General features: G+C 45.5%; 2 protein-coding genes across 2 annotated transcripts in view; both read right to left on the bottom strand.

Annotated features, from left to right (window-relative positions):
- Positions 1-1,220: 1,220 nt before the first annotated feature.
- Positions 1,221-8,973, bottom strand: LOC101612453 (translational activator of cytochrome c oxidase 1). The gene is made up of 5 exons (XM_004655084.2): positions 8,501-8,973; positions 6,312-6,418; positions 4,419-4,546; positions 2,261-2,438; positions 1,221-1,922 (listed from the first exon to the last, which is right to left on the bottom strand). Exons 1-5 carry the CDS (start codon positions 8,769-8,771, stop codon positions 1,722-1,724), a joined length of 885 nt encoding a protein of 294 aa, XP_004655141.2. The 5' UTR covers positions 8,772-8,973; the 3' UTR covers positions 1,221-1,721.
- A 3,059-nt stretch (positions 8,974-12,032) lies between these two features.
- The window catches only part of Dcaf7 (DDB1 and CUL4 associated factor 7), a 28,318-nt gene continuing 17,039 nt past the window's right edge, over positions 12,033-23,311 (bottom strand). Inside the window, exons 5-7 of the mRNA XM_004655085.3 lie at positions 22,334-22,543; positions 19,628-19,745; positions 12,033-16,954 (exon numbers count right to left, since the gene is read on the bottom strand). Of these exons, the coding sequence (XP_004655142.1) occupies positions 16,782-16,954; positions 19,628-19,745; positions 22,334-22,543 (501 nt within the window). The 3' untranslated portion in view covers positions 12,033-16,781. The remainder of the gene's footprint in view (positions 16,955-19,627; positions 19,746-22,333; positions 22,544-23,311) is intronic.

Genomic DNA, 23,311 nt, shown 5'->3' with positions numbered 1-23,311 from the left:
TTTCTAAACCCCAAAGTGACTATTAAAAGTAAGAGACACATAGAGCTGGGTCCCACCTCATTCCTTCACTCTTCCTGCTGCCTCCATTTCCTCTCTAGTAACCAGTGTTCCATCTTTTGCGCTGGCCTTCTGAGGACCTCGACCTCTCAAGCCAATCTGCTGTCAGGTTCACTGTGATCAATGTCAGAACATGCAGGGGTCAGGCCAAGCAGAGCCCAAGGAGCCCTTTTTTTCACTGGTATGTGATTTCCTAATGAGCTAGAACCTTCAGCTCTATGGTGGAAGAAGAATACAGAGGCCACAAGTACAGAACAAAGATGACGTGAACAGTTCAGTGAGCTAGAGCAGTTCCCATAGAGGGCAGTCCTGGGCCTTCCCTCCATGTCTTGAGGCAGAATCTAACTCAGAACACCAGTTGAACAGACTGCTCTAGAAAGGCACAATTCCTGGCACATGGTAGATATTAAAAAAAAAACAAAAGGGCTGGAGAGATGGCTTAGTGGTTAAGCACTTGCCTGTGAAGCCTAAGGATCCTGGTTCAAGGCTCAATTCCCCAGGACTCACGTTAGCCAGATGCACAAGGGGGCGCATGCGTCTGCAGTTCATTTGCAGTGGATGAAGGCCCTGGCATGCCCATTCTCTCCCTCTCTCTGCCTCTTTCTCTCTCTGTCTGTTGCTCTCAAATAAATAAATAAATAAAAATGAACAAAAATATTACTTAGGATCTGGAGAGATGGTTCAGTGGTTAAGAGGCACTTGCATGCAAAGCCTGATAGCCTAGGTTCAATTCCCCAGTATCCATATAAAACCAGATACACAAAGTGGCACATGAATCTGGTGTTCATTTACAGTGGCAAGAGGCTCCAGTGTACCCACACTCTAGCATCCCCCACTCTCTGCTTGCAAATAAAAAATATTTTAAAAAATCTTAGTTGGGCTGGGCATGGTGGCGCATGCCTCTAACTCCAGCACTTGGGAGGCAGAGGTAGGAGGATTTCTGTGTGTCTGAGGCCATCCTGAGACTACAGAGTGAATTCCAGGTCAGCCTGGGCTAGAGCAAAACCCTATCTTGAAAAAAAAAAAAAAAATAGCTGGATGAGTGAATGACAGGGACAGGCCACTGGGCCAGCATTCAAACAGGCATAGTCACACTTGTATGATACATAAAAATAATGACTAACCAACTTTGGTGGCACACACTTTTAATCCCAGCATGAAGCAGAAGGATTGCCATGAGTTCAAGGCCAGCCTGGGCTACAGAGTGAGTTCCAGGTCAGTCTGGGCTAGAGTGAGACCCTACCTGGAAAACAAACAAAAATAAATAATAGTAATGATAGTCTTAAAGTTGCAGTAGAGAATTAAACCTGTGGACCTGAAAGTTAGTCCCGAGGTTCAAACGGCTGTACACAACCTGGACAGCTCAAGAGTCATACCAGCAGTGTAGCAACAAAACCCACCACTGTTATGATTTAGGAGCAACTTCCACTGCAAAGGGCCACTGGCCACTTACAATTCTCACATGGGCCAATTACCTAAGGTCAGAGTCGGACAAGTTAGCTGGTCCCACCCTGCAATACCAGCAGAGCTAAGAGACTCCGCAACAGGGTGAGAGTCCCCTTGCCTCAAGGCTGCTGGTCAAAGAGTGAGGCCTCCCACCACGTCTGTGCTTCAGGATGGGCTGCCACTTCCTTAGGAAGGGGGCTGGAGACACCACAGTCTGGTTATTCGATGTTGTCGTATACGTGGATCACATCCTCGTAGTTGCTGAGAGCCTGAATGAGGTGAGCGGCCTGCTCCAGGTCAGAGTTGGAAAGCTGCACCTTTGAGTGAGGGATGAATTCCAGCGAACAGGACACTGAACACAGGCCCAGGGAATCCAGCTTCTTTCTCACTTGATGCAGTGAAGAGGCATCACAAACAAACTAGGGATAAAGGAAAGTCAGGCAGTGAACAGTGGGGCAGTAATCAGACAAAGCCAGACAGAACTCTGCAAAGTGAATGCAAAAAAAAAAAAAAAGTTCTTGAATGGAACTGCCTGTACTATACAGTGTATCGCTGGGTTTCAGCTCACAGTTTTCAGCGTTCTGAATCCCTCTCAACATCCCGAGCAGAGTGGGCCCTATCCAGTATTAACTTAGTCACTTTGTGAAATCTATGAACTCTGCCTCACCTGTGTCCTGAAATACAGGAGGAAGAAATCAAGAGAAGCGTGCCATAGGTGTCTATGGAAGTCCCCCAAACACAAAGTCTTCATACTCACTTTAAAAATGTTCTTTTCCTCTTCATCTTCATCTTCCTTAACATCCTCAGCTCCTGCTTCAATTGCCAGCTCCAGGGCACGCTCTAGATCCACAGCTTTCTTCTCTCTGTCCTCTGTCTCAACCACAACCACCCCTTTTTTGTCAAAAGAATGACGTGCTCCTTCGGCCATCATTCCCCTGCAGAAAATGAAATGGGCCAGGATTCACAAATGCCTTCAGACACTCAGTATTCGAAGGCAATACTTTGTAGATGCTCTTTCTTCCCCACTGGTCTCTGAATGCACACAGACATACAGCAGTTCTTTCCCCAAAGGGAGATGATGCTGACTCTGAGGAGGGGAACAATCCAAAACACCTCACCCTTTAGTTTCTGACTTTCTTGGTTTCTGGAGGATAAAAAGGCACTGATCATCATTTCCTGTGCCATGAAGACTCTAGTTCTGGTGGAATATTTAAGACTGGGGCATTATGTGGGTACAGGTGGAGTAATTGGAAAAAGATCCCATCTATGCCTGATGGTAAGGTCTTTGGGATCCTACTGGACATATTAAGGGAAAATAAATGATCACAATGGACCAGGTGTGAGGGCACAGGCCTTTAATCCCAGCACCTGGGAGGTAGAGGTAGGAGGATAACTATGCGTTCAAGGCCAGCCTGAGGCTACATAGCCCAGGTTGGCCTGGGCAAGAATGAAACCCTACCTCAAAAAATAAAAAGTAAAAAAATAAATTATCACAATGTATTCTGCTAAGGCAGACATGTGCTTAAAACCTGAGGGCTGGAGAGATGGCTCAGCGGTTAAGGCACTGCCTGCAAAGCCAAAGGACCCAGGTTTGACTTCCCAGTACCCACATAAGCCTGATGCACAAGGGGGCACATGCATCTAGAGTTATTTGCAATGGCTGGAGGCCCTGGCATACCCATTCTCTCTCTCCCTCTCTCTACCTGCCTATTTATGCATCTCTCTCTCTCAAATAAAAAAAATAAAATAAAATATCAAAAACAAAACAAAACCTGAAACACCAGAGGTTGAGAGGTGGCTCTAAAGGTACTTGCTTCTAAAGCCTGCTGGCCCAGGCTTGATTCTCCAGTACTCACATAAATCCAGACCAAAAAAAAAAAAAAAAAAAAGGTGGAGTATTTATCTGGCATTCAATTGCAGAAGCAAGTGGATTGGAAACACACAAACGCACATGCAAGTAAATGAATAAAAATATTTAAGGGCTGGAGAGATGGCTTAGCGGTTAAGCGCTTGCCTGTGAAGCCTAAGGACCCCGGTTCGAGGCTCGGTTCCCCAGGTCCCACGTTAGCCAGATGCACAAGGGGGCGCACGCATCTGGAGTTCGTTTGCAGAGGCTGGAAGCCCTGGCGCGCCCATTCTCTCTCTCTCCCTCTATCTGTCTTTCTCTCTGTGTCTGTCGCTCTCAGATAAATAAATTAAAAAAAAAATATTTAAAATAGGCTGAGGATATGCCTCAGAAGCTCAAGGTGTTTCAAAGTCTGCCGGCCTGGGTTCAATTTCCCAGTACCCACATAAAGCCAGGTGCATAGTATGGTGCATGTGTCTGGAGTTTGTTTGTAGTGACAAGAGGCACTAGCATGCCAATTCTCTCTGCCTCTCTTTCTCAAATAAATAAAAATATTTAAAATATCAAGGCTTGGGCTGGAGAGATGGCTTAGTGGTTAAGCGCTTGCCTGTGAAGCCTAAGGACCTGGTTCCTCGATTCCTTAGGTCCCACGTTAGCCTGATGCACAAGAGGGCGCACACATCTGGAGTTCATTTGCAGTGGCTGGAGGCCCTGATGTGCCCATTCTCTCTCTCTCTCTCTCTGTCACTCTCAAATAAATAAAAATAAACAAAAAATAAAACAGCAAGGCTTGGTGGTACATGCCTTTAATCCCAGCACTCAGGAGGCTGTGGTAGGAGGAACACCAGGAGTTTGAGCCCAATCTGGGACTACAGAGTGAATTCCAGACAAGCCTTGGTTAGAGTGAAACCCTAGTTCAAAAACCACAACATATATGCATGCACACACACATATATTAAAAAACAAACAAACCCTGAGACACACTATCAGGAATCAACAGCACCCCATTATATGGGACTAGAACCTAAAGGTCCTCTTCTGTCTCACCACCCGCTGCACACACACTCACCCATTCTTGTTCAGGATATGTTTAATGTCCGAATAGCACTTGGAGCTACTGTTTGTTAATGCCTCAATGAGCAGAGAAGAGCCACCAGGACCTCGACTCTCATACAGCAAATAAATGCCTTTAGTTTTCTGCAATAAACAACACAAACATATTTACTAGTTCCTAATCTCTCCTGCATGCCAGTCCTAAGCCACAGGAAAAAACAAAGAAACAAACAAACAAAAAACTAGCTCCATTGGATGGCCTCTCAAGGCTACAGCCTGGGCTCCAAAGTCTTTATTTTTGTCTACTGGAAGAAGTCCAATGGGATCAACTTTTGAAATCACTGGAAGTGCTTCTCAGAAGAGAGTGATCTCCCAGCTCTGCTTCCACCCTTCCCCAGTGACATCACACATCTATTCCACAGTCACTTCCACCTTGTTTCATTCCCCTGCACTCCATGGGAGACCTACTTATGAGGTCTCAATGCCCTTACTCTGGGTTGCTGAGTGCTAATGCAGAAACATTACATACCCAGACCTTGTGTAACAGCCACTGAAATCAGCATGGTATCAAAATTCAAGCACTCTAAAATTAGTGACCAACTTCACTTGACTCCTGTACCCTTTACTCATCCCTTGTCCATGTCACTACTCTCTCCAAGCACCCTACACCTCACCTTTCAACTGATGACTTCTCAGAGAAAACACAGGGTTTCTGGTTAAGCTCTGGAGTCTGGCTGCCTGATTTCAAGTCTGTCATTCTCTGTGTGCCTTAGTTTACATTGAAGTTAAGGATTGAGCATGAGCTTGCATAGAGTTCTTATCAAAGTACTTGGCCTGGCACAGTATCCAACAACAACTAGCTATTAAGATAATTACTGTTGGGAGTGGTGGTGAAGGCCTATGGTAGTAAAGATCCCAAAGATCTGCACCTGTGAGGTTGATGCAGAAGGATCACAAGTTCTAGGACAGCTCAGGCCGCACAGAAAAAAGACCCTGCCTCAGAATAAATAAACTTTAAAAAACCCAAAAATTTAAAAACTCCGCCACCAACAAAAAGATGATGATTCACTTCTTCAGAACATTCTTACTTGTTTTACAGAAAAAGGTATGTCCAACATCCCTCCTTCTTCCATCATTACTACCCTTAAACTTACTCTTTATACTAGCTTTTCTTCTTTAGATAACTTAATACCAGGGCTCTTCTCACATCTTACCTTTTTCATTTTACCCCATTTCCACCCAATTTGGCAGAGTGCTCTAGGCTCTATGATTCTACGTACTGTTGACCCACTCTATTCCCAAGTGTACATCTCTAACCAACGGCCAAGGGCAGAGAATCTCCAGAGGTGTCTAAGTTGAAAGTGTCAGCCGCATTCATACCCTTCTCTCTTTTTTTTTTTTTTTTAACTTTTATTAGCATTTTCCATGATTATAAAAAAAAAATCCCATGGTAATTCCCTCCCCCCCCACTTTCCCCTTTGAAATTCCATTCTCCATCATATTACCTCCCCATCACAATCATTGTACTTACATATATACAATATCAACCTATTAAGTACCCTCCTCCCTTCCTTTCTCTTCCCTTTATGTCTCCTTTTTAACTTACTGGCCTCTGCTACTAAGTATTTTCATTCTCACGCAGAAGCCCGATCATTTGTAGCTAGGATCCATATATGAGAGAGAACATGTGGCGCTTGGCTTTCTGGGCTTGGGTTACCTCACTTAGTATAATCCTTTCCAAGTCCATCCATTTTTCTGCAAATTTCATAACTTCATTTTTCTTTACCGCTGAGTAGAACTCCATTGTCATACCCTTCTCTTACATAACTTAAGGAATATGTGGTGGTCTTCCAAATATGGACCCTGTAGAGACTGTGGTCCATAACAGGAATGCAAATGGAATACACACCTCCATTTTCAGTGCTGCCTCAATGGTTGACTTGGGCATGTGCTTGCTACGACACAACTCTAAGACACTGGCCAGGTTGCTGTTGAGCTCAGGGTTGGAGCCTCCCTCTGAGATAAAGAGACAAGAGTGAGCAAAAACAGCCTGTCATATTATATGACAAATAAGTTATTTCCCAGGCCCCCTCTCCACCTCAACCAAAACGATGGCAAAGTATTTTTCATTAACTTTATTTAGAGCTGGAGAGATGGCTCAGCAGTTAAGGCGCTTGCTTGCAAAGTCTAACAATCCAGGTTTGATTCCTCCGTACCCATGTAAAGCCAGATGCACAAAGTGGCACATGCATCTGGAGTTCATTTGCAGCAGCTAGAGGCCCATTCTCCCTCTTTCTCTTCTCTGCTTGCAAATACATAGAAAAATTTTAAACAGGAAGAAAAAAAGAAAACTTTATGTTGTCTGCAGTGGTTCACACTTATAATTCCAGCACTCAGTAGGCTGAGGCAAGAAGATTGCCTGCAGTTCAAGACTAGCCTGGACTACATAGTGAGTTTCAGGCCAGTCAGGCTAAAGAGTGAGGCTGTTTCAAATAAACAAGCAATAAAAGAATACTTTGGGCTGGGTGTGCAGAGGTAGGAGGATCACCTTGAGTTTGAGGCTATCCTGAGACTACATGGTGAATTCCAGGTCAGCCTGGGCTACAATGAAACCCTATCTCAAGGGTGGGGAAGGGGTGAGAAGAACACTTTGCCAAGTAATTTGATAGGACAGGCAGGAAGTATTTTAGAAAAGAAGTGTCTTTGGTAGGGGCGCTGGTAGAAAGCACTGTGCTCTACCACTAAGCTTACACCTACAGCCTGGAAGAAGTTTCTTATTCATTCTGTCTTTAAGGGATGGTTATCATTCTTCTAGGTGTAAGCAAACTCCACTTTGGTCAGATGAAGGTGTTAAAAGACATAGATAGGGGCTGGAGAGATGGCTTAGCAGTTAAGAACTCATGTTCAACTCTCCAGGTCCCACATAAGCCAGATGTAGTGACACAAGCATGCAATGTTGCACATCTGCACAAGGGGATGCACTCTGGAATTCGATTGCAGTGGCTAGAGGCCCTGGGGTACCAATTCTCTCCTTGCCTCAAAACAAAAAACAAAAAACGAGGGCTGGAGGGATGGCTTAGTGGTTAAGGCATTTGCCTGCAAAGCCATAGGACCCAGATTCAATTGCCCAGGACCCACGTTAGCCAGATGCACTAGGCTGGAGTTTGTTTGCAATGGCTGGAGGCCCTGGTGCACCCATTCTCTCTCTCAATCTCTGTCTCCCTCTTTCTCTATCAAATAAATAAATAAGAAGAAAATGAGTGTTACCTTAAAAAAACAAGTACATGGTAAAAATATCTCCTGCCCATGCTCCTACTCGATTAGTTCATCCATAATTACTAAAAATGCTCACATGACATTGGGATCATGCTCAGACTCTAAGGGGCTATAATGCATAATTTCTGTATTGCCACTTCCTGACACAAAACTAAACTGAGTTGGTCAAACTTATTAGGAAGGGTTCCAAAGGAAGTAACAAGAAATATCAGCCATAAATTGTAAGAGTAAATTAGCATTAATGGAGTGCCTTGTATATACCATAAACTACCTCAAGGTGGGCATTACCCGTCTTACAGAAAATTGAAATTCAGCAGTTAAATTCAAGGTTACTAACTAACCTAGTCAATGACAGAATCTGTATCTTTCTAATTGCAAACCCATAGTTTCCAAGGTAAAGAAAGATGTCTCAGGAATCCTAATGAGGCAAATTAGGGCCTAGCCATGCAATGGCTTCTCTGATACCCGGACACAACCTGTGTGCTGGGAAGGCAACTAAAGAGGGCTTGGGTTGTCTCCTCAAGAAAGATACACATCCGATCTGACTCTTAGGGTCCATTTCGATGACGTACCTAAGGGCATACTTGGATGAAGTCACTTCTATCTACTTACTATGGGCAGGTCTCTCTGAAAAGATGCTTGGAAAGGTGAACAGGAATCTCAATCAAGGTAGGTGTTTTGAGGGTCTTTACAGTAAGCATCGACGGCAACTGTGAGAAGGTAAAAGAAATGCCTGCATGGGACTGCTTCAAGTCCACATTCGGGAGGCAAGTGAGGCCTCGGGCACTGGCGACCGGCAGCGTTGACTGTTAAGGATCTCACCTTTAACCGCCAGGCGGATACTGAGAGACAGTTTAGTGAAGATTCGACTCCTTTCTGTGTCCTTGGGACCCTTGATGTGCCGGACTTTGGACCATTTATTGTGTCCGGCGGAGGCCGCCGCGCTGACGTGTAGCGTCCTGTCTGGAGCTGGACCGTAGCCCGGTGCATGGAGCTGGGGGACGCACGGAGGGGCCGCGCGGACCCCGGAGCCTCGCGCGCGAAAGCATCGGGTAGCAGTCCTGCTGAGGCTGGCGGCAGCCCAAGACGGCATCTGCTTCGACCTTGGGCTGTAAACTGCAAACAAGAAGCGGCCAAGGCCAATCTGTCTTATTTGTTGCCGGAACAAGTAAGTCTGGACGCTGAAGTCGTTTCTGCCCGGAAACCCAAAGGTTCAGGTCGGCCCGAAGCAGCCCGACCACGAGCGACCCGTCACTGACCCCGAAGCGGCTGGATGTGGGGACCTTTGTTGGCGCAGCACACTTCCTTTCCCAGGTCCGTCGCAAAAAAACACCTCCCGGCCCCGCGCGCGCCTGCAAAGTACGTTCCGCCGCATCGCGGTCCGCGCTCCTGTCGTGAGCTGGGCAGGGTGAGGTTGCCCTGGCCTCGAGGTTGCTTGAAGACGTCAAATTTTGTTCCAGCGATCTAGTAGAAATGCGGGTAAATTATGAAGCTGATTTTGCTTCCAAATTCCTTCCTATCTGAACAGCTCCAGAATTAATAGTTCTAGGAGACGACGCCATTGCCAAACTTGCCTATGCAAAATACAAACTAACTAAATTCACGGCCACTCCTGTTAAGCAGTTACAGCACTTGGGAGCAAGAGGCAAGAGGAATGTGAATAGGAGGCTAGTCTGGGCTGTATAGCGGGAACCTGTTCCAAAACGAAACAAACCCATCGCCAGCCAGAAAAGTGATTTATTCCATCATTTAGTCTCTCTGATCTAGTCTTTTCTTTCTACAAACAGAATGACATTACCTCTTGTACCAACCAATATAGGAAGGTTGAAAACAGCATAAACTGCCAGGCGTGGAGGCGCACGCCTTTAATCCAGCACTAGGGAGTCTGAGGTAGTTGGATTGCTGTGAGTTCAAGGCCAGGCCGACACTACATAGTGAATTCCAGGTCAGCCTGGGCTACAGTGAGACACTACCTTGAGAGAGAAAAAAGAAAGAACGAACAGAAAGAAGGGAGGGAGGAACAGAAGGACAGCATGAACTCTTCAAGTTTAAATAAGTCTGTGTGTAAGTAGCAGCAGTGACCATGATTAGGCTCCTAATCCCAAGGGACACTGTGGGACAGACTCACATGAGTCACTGGCTTTTGAGGAGGGAAAGAAAGATCAGGCAAACTTTTGGGGGTCAAATTCCCATGACCCTGAATCTCCTCCCTATCTATGCAGCTGCACCATGCTTGTATGTTATCTGGTTAATGCAGCCATAGGCACAAACGTCCCTGAACAAACAGCTTTCTGTTCTATCTTATCACTGGTTTATTGCTAAGGAATTTTGTTTGTGCCCCCAAATCATGTCACCTTAGAGACTTGTAACCCAATAGTATAATAAATTCTAGATGATGTCAAACTGCCTGCTATACTGTCTATAGAAGTCCTAACCTCTCAGAGCTCAGGCTTTGGAAGTTATTACCCTGAGTCCATGTCAACATGAATAAATTTTCTGATTCTCCACTCTATCTCTGGTGCTGTCTCTGTGTGACTCAGTTTTCTGTAACAATCTCTCCAGCTCTTCTCTTACTTTTGGCACATGGGCTGGCCTCATTCATTGTGTAGCTGAGACTGGCTTTGAACTTCTGATCCTCCCGCCTCAGCTTCCTGAGTGCTAGGATTAAAGATATGTAACACGGGCTGGAGAGATGGCTTAGCGGTTAAGCGCTTGCCTGTGAAGCCTAAGGACCCCGGTTCGAGGCTCAATTCCCCAGGTCCCACATTAGCCAGATGCACAAGGGGGCGCACGCATCTGGAGTTCGTTTGCAGAGGCTGGAAGCCCTGGCGCGCCCATTCTCTCTCTCCCCCTCTATCTGTCTTTCTCTCTGTGTCTGTCACTCTCAAATAAATAAGTAAAAAATGAACAAAAAAAATAATAAAAAAAAAGATATGTAACACCACATCTGGCTTTTTTTTTTTTTTAAGGCAGGGTCTCATTCTAGCCCAGTCTGACCTAAGAATCCATTCTGTACTCAAGGCTGTCTTCCTACCTTCGCCTCCTGATTGATGACATTAAAGGTGTGAGCCATCATGCCTGGCTACATTTACTCATATGTATGTATGTATGTATGTGTGTATAATGAAATTTATTTATGAGAGAGGGGGGAGGGGAGAGAATGGGTGTGGCTGGGTCTCCTGCAACTTTAGACAAACTCCAGATGCATGTGCCATCTTGTGCATCTGGTTTATGTGGGTCCTGGGGAATCAAACCTGGGTCCTTTGGTTCTGTAGGCAGGTGCCTTAACCACTGAGCAATCTCTCCAGCCTTGCATTGCTTTTTTTAAAATTTTGTTTGTTTATTTATTTATTTATTTGAGAGCAACTGACAGAGAGAGAAAGAGGCAGATAGATAGGTAGAGAATGGGCATGCCAGGGCCTCTAGCCACTGCAAAGGAACTCCAGATGCACATGCCACCTTGAGCATCTGGCTTATGTAGGTCCTGAAGAATGGAACCTGGGTCCTTTGGCTTTGTAGGCAAGCACTTTAACCACTAAGCCATCTCTCCAGCCCCCGTTTTTGTATTTTGAGACAGGTCTTGGCTAGTGAGATAAGCCCTCAGTCTTGTAGTCACTTCAGCAGAACACATGGCCTTATGATTCAATCTTCCTGACACAAAATGTCTTGGATATCCATGACCTTGTAATGCCTGGTACTACCTATACAAACCCTCATAATAGGAGGAAAAGATAATGACATTGAAATAAAAGAGAGACTAATTGAAAGGGGCAGAGGATGGGATGGAGAGTGGATTTGTAAAGGGAAAAGTGGGGGAGGGGAGGGAATTATCATGGTTTATTGTTTGTATTTATGGAAGTTGTCAATAAAAGTTTGTGTGTGTGTGTGTGTGTGTGTGTGTGTGTGTGTGTGTGTGTAGGGTTTCACTCTAGCTCAGGCTGACCTGGAATTAGTCTCAGGATGGCCTTGAACTTACAGCTATCCTACCACCTCTGCCTCCTGAGTGCTGGAACTGAAGGTGTACACCACCATGCCCAGTTTATATAGCTTATTTTTGACCCACCCAGCTGGGGGGGGGAGGGGAACGATCATTTTGTCTACAGGGTTACCACTGTGCCTGAGCACAGACCTGCTGTTGCAGAGCACTACAAGCGTTTGTTGAGGTGGATCTCTCTCTTCTGGCAAAGTACAAGCGATCTGAGGGTCATGGCCCCTGGCATAGAGTGGGTGCTCTATGTTTTGTTAAATGAGTGATCAAACAGAAAAGCTATGACAGTCTAGTGCCCTAGTCAGTGTGTCTGAAACATGGCCACAGGGGCCAACTGGGAAGAAATGAATTCATCACAAGAAGAAATTCAATCTATACATGTTCAAGTTTTATTACAAAGTATGATGGGCAGAAAATACGGTACTTCTTACACAGGAGGCTGAAACAGAATGAAAGGGTGAAAATTAGGCTCTAATGTAGTAGGAAGAAAGGTCATAGAAAGAACGCTCTGCTTTCAGGTGCCTTTGAAGTAGCCTCCAGTGGAGATTCCTTAGTATGTTCACAGCACAGTGTTAAACTTTATTACAAGCCCTGTATACAACCAGCCCTGTGAAAATAATATTTATAAAATAATGGTTACAGTAAAGTTCTGCAAAGGGGCAGCTTCCTCTCCACCTGAAGGGGGTGCCACCAAACCTAGAGAGGGCAAGTTTCAATATATAACAAGAAAGTAAGCTCATATATACTAGGCTAAAGGGCACAGAAATGGATTGGTTAGAGCTTAATATTTCATAGAACAAGAAATCTCCATTTTCTACAGAGGTTTATACAATCATGCTACAAATTCACACTCAGGAGGGGGCGGGGCAAAGTCACAGACAGAGGGGCCATAAAATACACAGGAACCAAAAAGCAAGTGACTCATACTTCACTAAGGCGATTCAAAGCTTCAGCTGAACAATTTTCATAATACATTGTTTATCACAGTCAACCCGAAGTGAGGACGTCTCTTTTACATCGTAGATATCACAACTTGGTCTTCACTGGGTTGTCCAAAAGGTGGGTGCTTGTACATTTTCCAGCTGCCACATAGACTATGAACATCCTTCTTCTGTAGTTCAAACTTCTGAGAGCTTACTTGTTTCTGGTATGAGATACTGGTCCAAGCCTTTTAGAAAAGGCACCTGCATGTTTCCATGTAACAAATGACATCCAGACAGTAGCCCGAGAGGATCTCCTGGCCATCCCATGTGGCCACACGTTTGACCACTAGCGGCAGTGGCAGTGTGGGAGGAGAAGTTGCAGGAGAGCAAGCTTTGCAACACAATACACGCAGCAGCCGTCCTGCCAGAACAGAGGACAACTACAACGCAGGAAAGCCTGGCCCAGGTTCATGGCGATTTTGCTCAGCTTAGCTTTCTTCCCAGGAAACCCAACCTAAGTGCCAAGCATGGCCCTTCTTTCTCACCCTGGAGTACAGACTGTGAAGAGAAAAATGTGCTTCAAGGCTTATACTTCAATAGTAACCCTGCCCAAACCAAGCAGTCAAAGCAGCTGCCATAGTCTCAGAAAAGGAGAGAGGGAGAGGAAGAGGGAGAGAGGCCATTCTGGCTGCTCTCCCATGTCTGGCAAAACCCACACCTCCCACCTGCCCTTCCAGCCTTGGGATCCAGGCCCTAGGATGTAGTGGAGAAATGTTCTACAGTGGAAGGTTAAGAGGAAGATAAATGAAAGATGGCAGAGGTCTGGGAGTGTAGCTCAGTGACAGAGCACTTGCCAAGCATGCCCAAGGACCTGGGTTTGATACCCATCTTTAAAAAGGAAGGCAGAAGGGAAGGAAGAAGAGAAGAGGACAGGAGAGAGAGCAGAAAAGATAAAGATCTGCAGGACTGTTTACCATCTGAGTACAAATCTATAATCAAGAACTACGGATACTGGGCACAGTGGCATAAGCCTGTAATCCCAGCACTTGGGAGGCTGATATAAGAGGATCACAGATTCAGGTCAGCCTGGGCTACAGAGCACGACAGTGTCTCAAACAAAAAAATCTCATGATATTGTCGTCTTGGGACACCCAACACTTGAAGATTACCACCGCACCACGCATGCCTATAGCCATCCTGCTGCAGGCAGCTCCCTCTGGCCTGAGCTGTCCTCCTGTCACAGTTACTCAGTGTTACAAATGCCTGACTAATGGTCCAGGAAGGGCTGACTTAGGCTGAGGACACAGACTCATTCCATAGTACGCAACAGATGGCCTGAATATTTCTCTCAAACCCTCTCTGCTATGTAATATTTCTTCTCTTTATCCAAAGAACCACCGTTGACTTTCTTCTACACCCCAAATCTTCTAAAGTTTCAGCCATAACACTCATCAAAATATTGTAGGATCCTGAATTTTTTCTGTTCTTCCTCAACGGCATCCAGTTATCTCAGAAGTGATCCTGATTCAGATACAAAGTTCTCAAGCTCCTGAGTGTAGAAGCTCAAGCCTCAGACCTATTCACCAGCTTGGTTCTCTGCTGGTGGACCCGAGGCCTACCTGACTGAGCACTCCACCTTCCCCCCAGCAGACCTAGAAAGTACTTGGCTGAGCGTGCCAAGAGCCAGCAAAGGACTGGCTTAGCAGTCTCACAGCGCAGCTGCAGTCACCACAGGACAGCAGTGACCCCCACCCATGCTGCTGGGAGCCGGAGCAAACCCAAACAGGGACTCGCTTTTGAAGCTTTTTTTTTTTTTTTTTTTTTTTTTGCATTAAGGTCTCACTCTATCCCAGGCTGACCTGAAATTTACTATGTAGTCTCAGGGTGGCCTTGAACTCACAGTGATCCTTCTACCTCTACCTCCCAAGTGCTGGGATTAAAGGCGTGCGCCACCATACCCGGCGGGCACTTTTGAAACCTTTAACAGATCTGTGCCTGAGGGAGTATGGCTGAGTAAGGGGCTCTCTACACCCTGAGACTACACAGTTTCTTCTTCAAGCACAAGGGCCATCTGTCTATGTAAAGGGAAGTTGAGAGAGCTTGCACTTTAGAATGCCACCTGGCAACTGTGGGTGCTGTGTTTGTAGAGACAACACGTGTTTTGCCTGGGTCTCAGTGAAGTGCAGAGGAGGAGGAGGCCTGAAGAAGAACGAGAGGAGTCTGAGGGGCAAGGGGAAAGTCGTAAGAAGTGGTTGATTTCCTAGGCAAATAGTGAACCCATCCAGATTTATTTTAGTAACTATTGCTATATTTTCTAAAGTTTAATTTCAAGTTTCAATTGACAAATTTCACCATTCTGCCCAGGTTAAGCTGTACTCGGAACTCACCAGAGGTAGGACTCTCCCCAGTGGGACCAGCACCTGGTACCACTGCAGACCCTCCTACGGGAAGGAGCCAACAGCCTCCTGAGGCAGTAGCCATCAGCAGGACTTGCTACCTTTGAGGAGGACCCTGTACCGCAAGCAAACACAATGAAAAGGAGAAAGGCCTGCTCATAAAAGATCATTTCCACCTGCAAATGACCCAGGGCAAACTGCATGACACATGAAAGAACTGCATGGTACATCAATCAGATGGCCAGTCAGAGACAGAGGGGAAAAAGCCTTACTGAAAAAAAAGCCTTTCCTCTACGTAGTAAAGCACTCTGACTCTTGGCACACAACACCAGCTGCAGAAAGGGAGGGCTCAGCCAGGAGACTTGTAGTGCCCAGAAGGTTGAAATTAACCTTCACTCCTCCAGCTGATGAAGAGCTCAACTAGACAAACCACCAGCTTTTAGGCTGCTACTCTCCTGACTTCAGGAAGCCTGGTGAACCTTTAGGTACCTTGGCAAAGCACAATGAGCCAAGAAATTCTCCCCAGAGTCACAGACTTCTCACAAGCAGAATCACACACCAGCTTCCTCCACGGAACTTTCATGTAACGGAAACAGACACCTGCAGACTGTAAGTCAACATGGCCAATGACAGCCTACAAGTCCAATACTGCTCAGAACCTAAACCGGGGTGGGGCTGAGTGTCTGCCCCTTTCTGCAGATCTTATTCAGGGTCACAGACACAGACTACACCTCTCAGGATGACTCACTCAATCTGAAGAGGGGCAATGTCCCAACAGGCACAAGAAACTCAAACAGAAATACCACAGCTTAACATAGAGATCATTCTTGTCTATCTCTCAAGTCCTGAAATAGAACAGCCTGGGTTCACATGTGGAGGGCACAGACCCTGAAATCAGGTCCTGGAAACATGCTCCAAACCTAGCTTTCTGAAATGACTCCTTGTCAGCCGGCTGCCACTCAACTGTCTATATCCGTGCCTACCACTTGTCCACAGCAGGCCGACTAGACAGAGGAACTTCATGGCATAACAGAAGGCTTCCTACATCTGTCCTGGAGCTTGTAAGGTCCTTGAGAAGAGCCAGGCTGAGAAAAGGTTGAGTCAGTACACTTCAGAGCACCAGAGCAATTTGGAACTCCTGATTAGGTGTGTGCCACTCAGGCAGTGACTCAGGAGGGCAAATTACTCTTGGGGTCAAAGGCTCACTCTAGGAAGAGAGGGAAGAGAGGAAGGTGCAAAGAGGAGGGCCTGAAATAAAGGCAGAAACCAGAAAGAGTAAAATCCTTTTCATAAAAAAATTAGCCTGATAAAAAATATACAAAGTTGAGGTTTGTTAGAGACACCGATACCAGGAGGAAAGACAACTTTAAATTGGTATTTGTTCCCACTTAAGTGCTAATGTGGACATGAATGGGGACAAGACATGGACTATTGCCTGAGGCAGTAAACACATAGAGACATGGGGCAGATGGATACAAGCAGAGCTAATGCTTAGAACTATCCATGAACACAACAGCTGACAAACAAATATACAGAAATGTTTAATTGAAGAAGCAAAGGAAAAGAAGAAAGGAGAGAGAATCTTAAAACTCAGCCCTGGGCTGAGGAGGCGCCACACAGCACTGAGTCCAGCACAGACAGCGAGGGGTGACTGGCAGGAACTCCTAGAGCAGCTTCTGGAAACAGTGGGTGTAAAGCAACAACAGACAGACTGGCCACTGGAAACATGTTCTTCTTACTTGGGGAGGGAGGAGACGGACACAAGCCCCTGCCTCGTAGGCGAGGTGCCACCAACACTACACTCGGAGTATCTCCAGGCAGTTGTTGTAACAGATGGCGATCCAGTCAGGCTGAGTCGATGCCCACTGCACATTGTTGATCTCTCCTTCCGCTGTGTAGGCCAGGATGGGGTCCTCAATGGCCCGCGGCATTTGCTGTATGTCCCAGATGAGAGCCTGATGGTCATCCGCTAGAGACAGAAAGCCAGCAAACAAAGTCACAACTCGGACGATGGGGATGACAACCCTTGCACTTAAGAGTGAGGCACAGTTTGCAACATTTGCTCACTAAAACCCTGCGAGGGGCTTTTATTAATTTCTATCATTATTACTATCTTTAAAAATAATTTTTATTTATTTACTTATTATTATTATTATTATTATTGTTTTTCAAGGTAGGGTTTCACTCTAGCTCAGGCTGACCTGGAATTTACTATGTAATCTCAGGGTGGCCTCCAACTCATGGTGATCTTCCTACCTCTGCTTCCTGAGTGCCAGGATTTAAGGCGTGTGCCACCATGCCCGGTAATTTTTAAAATTTTTACTTATTTGCCAGAGAAAGAGAGAGAGACAGAGGAAGAGAGAGAGAGGGGGGCAGATAAAGACAGAATGGGCATGCCAGGGCCTCTAACCACTGCAAACGAACTCCAGACACATGTGCCCCCTTGTGTAGCTAGCTTACGTGGGGACTGGGGAATTGAACCTGGGTCCTTAGGCTTTGCAGGCAAAACCCTTAACTGTAAAACCATCTCTTCCGCCCCTCTACCCACTTCCACACATTCTTATCTAAGCTGGAGTCTCTCTCCCACTTCTTTTGTTGTTGTTGTTGCAAGCTTTGGTAATTTTTGGGTCTCTGCTTCCTACAGGCCTGGGGCTACAGAACACAAGACCACATTGAATGTTTATGTGGGTCCGAGGGCTCGAACTCAAGTGGTTAGGCCCTCATATTTGCACAGGAAGCTCTCTTAACTGCTGAAGCATCTCTCCAGCCCTCCTATTACTTTCATAATGAAAACATTATGCTCTTAATTTATATGAAGAAAGGGGGAGGGAAGGCAATGATCTTCACAGCCACGGTGTGCCCTGCATCTACCACCTATCCTGACGAGAAAGCTGACTTCAGACATATGGGAATCTAAATAAACAGAACTGTGAAAGGAACACCATTAGCCTCCTACCAAGTCCATATGACATGGGCAAAGTCCAAGATCCACTTTTAGGAACAATCTATTACAAATGACCTGGGGGTGCTGCTTTAAACATCTGTAAAGTCCTGAGGTGCCATACCCCAATGCTCAACTAAGCTTGCTTCAGCAACAGCTCCTCCAGTGGTAGGGACTCAAGACGGGTGTAGCACATGACAGTAGGGAGCCAGGCAGAAGTAGCAGGCCAGAGCAGGAGATAGAGCTTTTGCTGGGCCATGTTGATCTTATGAACAATGGCTGACCCCTTTCTCTGTCCTTCTCCTGCCCTCCTAATCCACACTGCTAGACACAAAGATATCAATAATGAAGGCAGACCACAGTATAGGAAACAAAAGATGGGAGTAGGCCCCCAACACTCCTCAATGAGACATATACGTACAGCAAGGAACAAAAATGGGAAATACTTTCTTCTGTCAAGTTAATGCTACAAATTAACAAAGCCCACAACAAACCATATTGCTTCTTTGGCTCCATAATGAACAAGTTTCACTGTAAACCTGATAGACTGAAAAACATGGGTAAACATTACAGGTCTAGAGTGGAAGTCTCTCTCTGTGAAATTCAGTGGTTATTTATTCATATTCAGGGAGTACATGTGCACAATGGGTTTCATGGGAGATATCCAAACTGTTGTTAAAGGTCACCTATGGTCAGTGGGAAAGAAGTAGAAATAATACAGCAAGGAGAAAATACAACTTCTACCTTTTGATTTATTGTGCCTGTTTTTTGTTGTTGTTTGGTTTTGTTTTTTGTTTTTAGAGGCAGGGTCTTGCTCTTGCCCAGGCTGACCTGGAATTTACCATGTAGTCTCAGGTTGGTCTCAAACTCACGGTGATCCTAGCTCTGCCTCCCGGGTGCTGGGATTATAGGTGTGTGCCACCATGCCTGGCTTATGCCTCTGTATTTTTAAAAATATTTTATTTATTTATTTGAAAGACAGTGGGAGGAATTGGGCATGCCAAGGCCTCTAGTCACTGCAAACAAACTCCAAATGCATGCACCACCATGCGCATTTGGCTTTATGTGGGTACTGGGGAATGGGATCTGGGTCCTTAGGCTATGCAGGCAAGTGCCTTAACTGCTGAGCCACCTCTCCAGGCCCTGCCTCTGTATTTTTAAAAGACTTCCATCTCTAGAATGAAAGCATTCTAATGACTAGCACAAGGAGCACTCTTTTTCATCTAGAAGATAGTGAAATGAGAACTCTAAGTCAAATAATACTCAACAGGCAAGGCTATATACCCCAGTATATCTGGGGTTCCCTGTAGATTTGTTACCGTAAATCCTAAAAGGCCCTAGGGAAATATAACTTCTGACAATCCAATGATCCCATCATATCTATAAGAGGGGTGCCTCTTCCTGTATCCAAGTCCTCGATATGAACCCAGGTTTCCAGGGGTATGCTACAAAGCACAGACTTGTATGTGACACGTACTGCACTGCCATTACTATACAGGTAATGATCTTACCCACTGAGAACACAGGACCATCTGGAAAGGTGCACTGCTTCAATTTCACAAGCGTGGGGAGAACCATAATTGAGTTACTTGGCATGAGTCTCTCAAAGCTATTTTTAGAAAATGGTAAGGATTATACTCCTGAGGAGCCAGGGAGTGAGAGTTCCTTATTACCACCAGCACCATCTCCTACCAAGATTACCTGCAGTGCAGATGTGGCAAGACGAATGTGGGGCCCAAGCAATGCCATTGACACATGCTCGGTGGTTGTTTAACCTGGCGACAGGTGTGCAGGGAACTCGGACGTCCAGAATCACCACCTGTAAAAACATAAGTCAAAAGCTTAAGAATTGTAGGATGTGGTAGAAAAACACAAAAAATTATCCACAAGGCTGGGCGCTGTAGCACACACCTTCAATCCTCTTACTCTTCCCTCAACAGCAACTGAGGAACCCGTAGATCGCTCTACCTTTCCTGCTTCTTCTGGGAGGTGCTCAGCCCAGTTCCCAGCCATGGGCAGGTTATTTTCACTCCAGCCTCTTAGCATACTTCTAGCCAGCCTATGGTCCACTCTGACCCTCCAGTCTTTTCTCATTCATCTGATATTTAGCCCATCGTTTCTAGACACGATGCTATGGCCTCAGTTTTGGGTCCTAAGGCAGACTTGGAGTGTGAATAGGGGACCTGAATGTGCAAAGCATTTCCTATGACAGGTTCTTTCTGAGGAGATTATTCTATGCTCAGCCTTGCAGAGTGGATATTATAATCCACCCTTTACAGACGATGAACTGCAAAAAACAAAACAAAACAAAACAAAAAACAGCCGGACGTGGTGGCACACACCTTGAATCCCAGAATTCTGGAGGCAGAGGTAGGAGGATCACTATAAGTTTGAGGCCATCCTGAGAATACAGAGTGAATTCCAGGTCAGCCTGGGCTAGAGTAAGACCCTACCTTAAAAAACCAAAAACCAACCAAACAAACAACAATTACTCACAAAAAGCTTAAGCATCACCTTTTCATTTGTGAATTTAAAGACTATTACAAGCTGGGCGTAGTGGCGCACACCTTTAATCCCAGCACCTGGGAGGCAGAGGTAGGAGGATCATTGTGAGTTCGAGGCCACCCTGAGACTAACAAGTGAATTCCAGGTCAGCCTGGGCTAGAGTGAGATCCTACCTTGAAAAACAAAAAACAAACAACACAGACTACTAGAGACAATAATTTTTTAGGATTGAGAAATAAGAAAACAAGGAACAAGCACTAGTTTAGTTGCTCTCTTAAGCAACACCGGGCTTTAGACCGAAGAGGGGGAAGCAGGAGTAGGCTCTATGAATGTGGATGAGCTCCCAAGTGTGAACAGTGCCTGTCATGAGAAATCCGTGCATCTCAGCTAGGCAGACTTCGGAATGTAAGCAGTCGGAGGCTCTAACTTCACCAAACCGAGGTTAATCACTCCATTCTTCCACTGACAATTTGTCTTCTTCATTAAGCAACAAGCTATATAGCTTGTATAACTGTTAAAGCTGAGTAACCTGTCTAGAACACCAAAGGGAAAACAGCCAGCTTTCATTTAGCTCAATACTCATGATTTGGTTTAATCTTTTTTGTTTGCTTGTTTTGTATGGTCTTGCACTAGTTCAGGCTGACTTAGTATTCACTCTGTAGTCTCAGGGTGGCCTCAAACTCACAGCGATTGTCCTACCTCAGCCTCCTAAGTGCTGGGATCAACAATGTGTACCAGCATGCCCAGCCTTGATCTTTTTTTTTTGTTGTTGTTGTTGTTTTAAAAAATATTTGTTTACTTATTTGAGACAGAGAGAGAGAGGCAGATAGAGAGAATGGGCATGCCAGGGCCTCCAGCCACTGCAAACAAACTCCAGACACATGTGACACTGTGCATCTGGCTTATGTGGGTCCTGGGGAATCAAAGCTGGGTCCTTAGGCTTCACCGCAGGCCAGTGCCTTAACCACTAAGTCATCTCTCCAGCTGATACACACACACACACACACACACACACACACACACACACACGAACATATAATTTTAGTAAAAATTTTTATTCATTTGAGAGAGATAGGGGAGCAGACAAGAAAGAATGGACACACCAAGGCCTCTAGCCACTACAAATGCACCACCTTGTGCATCTGGCTTATGTGGATCCTGGGGAATCAAACCAGGATCCTTTAGCTTTATAGGCAAACACCTTAACCACTAAGCCATCTTTCCAACCCATTTTTTTTTTTTTTTTTTGAGCCAGGGTCTCACTCTAGCCCAGGCTGGCCTTGAATTTATGCTTTATCTTTGATACTGTTTATTTTAGCTCTAACTCAATTACTAGAAGTTCTTAATATACAGAGTAGGATTGCAGTGAGTTTTGATTCTAGCTTGGGCTACAGAATGAGATCTTCTCTCACATAACAAAACATAAATCCTTTAGGTAGAATAACACTATGGATGAAATATCACTGTGGGGACTGTTCTGGGTATATAGGATGTTTAGCAGCCTCCCAGGTCTCTACCCACTAGATACCAGATGCACTATCTGCTTCTCCTGAACTGTAACAATCAAAAATGTCTCCAGGGACTGGAGAGATAGCTTTGTGGTTAAGGTGCTTGCCTTCAAAGCCTAAGGACCCAGATTCAACTCCCCAGAACCTACGTAAGCCAGGTGTACAAGGTCATGCATGTGCACAAGGTGGTGCCCATGTCTGGAGTTCAAATGAAGTGGCTAGAGACCCTGACATACCAATTCTCTTACACACACACACACACACACACACACACACGCACAATCTCCAGGCATTTCCAAAGATCCTCTGGGCACAAAAGTGCCTCCATCTGAGAACATACTTCTACAGACACTAAGCAGCCCTGGCATGAGGAGGTGGGACCTTTGCTGCTCACCTCCATTCCATCCATGGCCATAGTGGCCAGGTAGTTAGGGTCTTGCTTGTTCCAGCAAAGGCGAAGCAGTGGGTGATGCTGTGGGTCTTCGTAAATGATAGTGCTGTGTTCCAGATGACGGAGGTCAAACATCCGCACTGAGCCATCAGCACCCACAGAGGCAAACATGTCCCTGCCACCTCCAGCTCGGCTAAATGCAATATCATAGACCTGTTGGTAAGAAGCTTCAGTCAGATTCAGATCTGTCATCTCCTTTTCCTACAGGAAGAAATGTGTAATTTCTACTTCATGTGAACTCCAACACTGAGACACAGAAGCAGGTTAAGTAAAGTCCAAATGATGTCCGAATATTGGACCCTCTACCCCCACTCTGACACCAGTGGTTCCCAAAGAATGAAGATCACTCAGCTATACTGGTTGCTTTCATCCCATCCCATGTCTTTGTTTTCCAAATCTTCCTCCAACCCTTGTGATAAAACAAAACCAAAAGCTACACAGCCAGCTTACCCGCAGAGCATACAAAGACATTACAGGCTCAGCAGAAGCCAGAGCAAGCGGCTGTCCTCTGTTACATTCCAAGACTAAGACATTTATTTTCGGGGCCTTATTGGCTTTCACTTATATACAATCCAGGTCCATGACCACGTCATACCATAATACCAGATTTTTTTTAATACTATAGATTGAAACCAGGGCCTCACCCAAACTAGGAAAGTACTGTACCACGGAGCTATATACCCAGACAAGATACTTGGAATAGCTCCCACTTGTTGGCTGGATCTAGCAGAAAACAGAAGGCTCTTTCTACTTGGTACTAAGAGTTTCCCTGAGTAGTCTTCTCCACAGAACAAACTCTTCATTTGACCCTGGTTTAACAGGAATCAAAGCTAAGCAGTCTTTTAACAGATCTTACTCTTGGGGCGGGGGGTAGTGGTGGTTTGATTCAGGTGTCCCCCATAAACTTAGGTGTTCTGAAGC

The sequence above is a fragment of the Jaculus jaculus genome, chromosome 9, assembly GCF_020740685.1.
Source record: "Jaculus jaculus isolate mJacJac1 chromosome 9, mJacJac1.mat.Y.cur, whole genome shotgun sequence".
In the NCBI taxonomy this organism is placed as follows: domain Eukaryota; kingdom Metazoa; phylum Chordata; class Mammalia; order Rodentia; family Dipodidae; genus Jaculus; species Jaculus jaculus.
The sequence above is the reverse complement of the archived record's forward strand: the minus strand, read 5'-3'. Positions and strand labels throughout refer to the sequence as shown.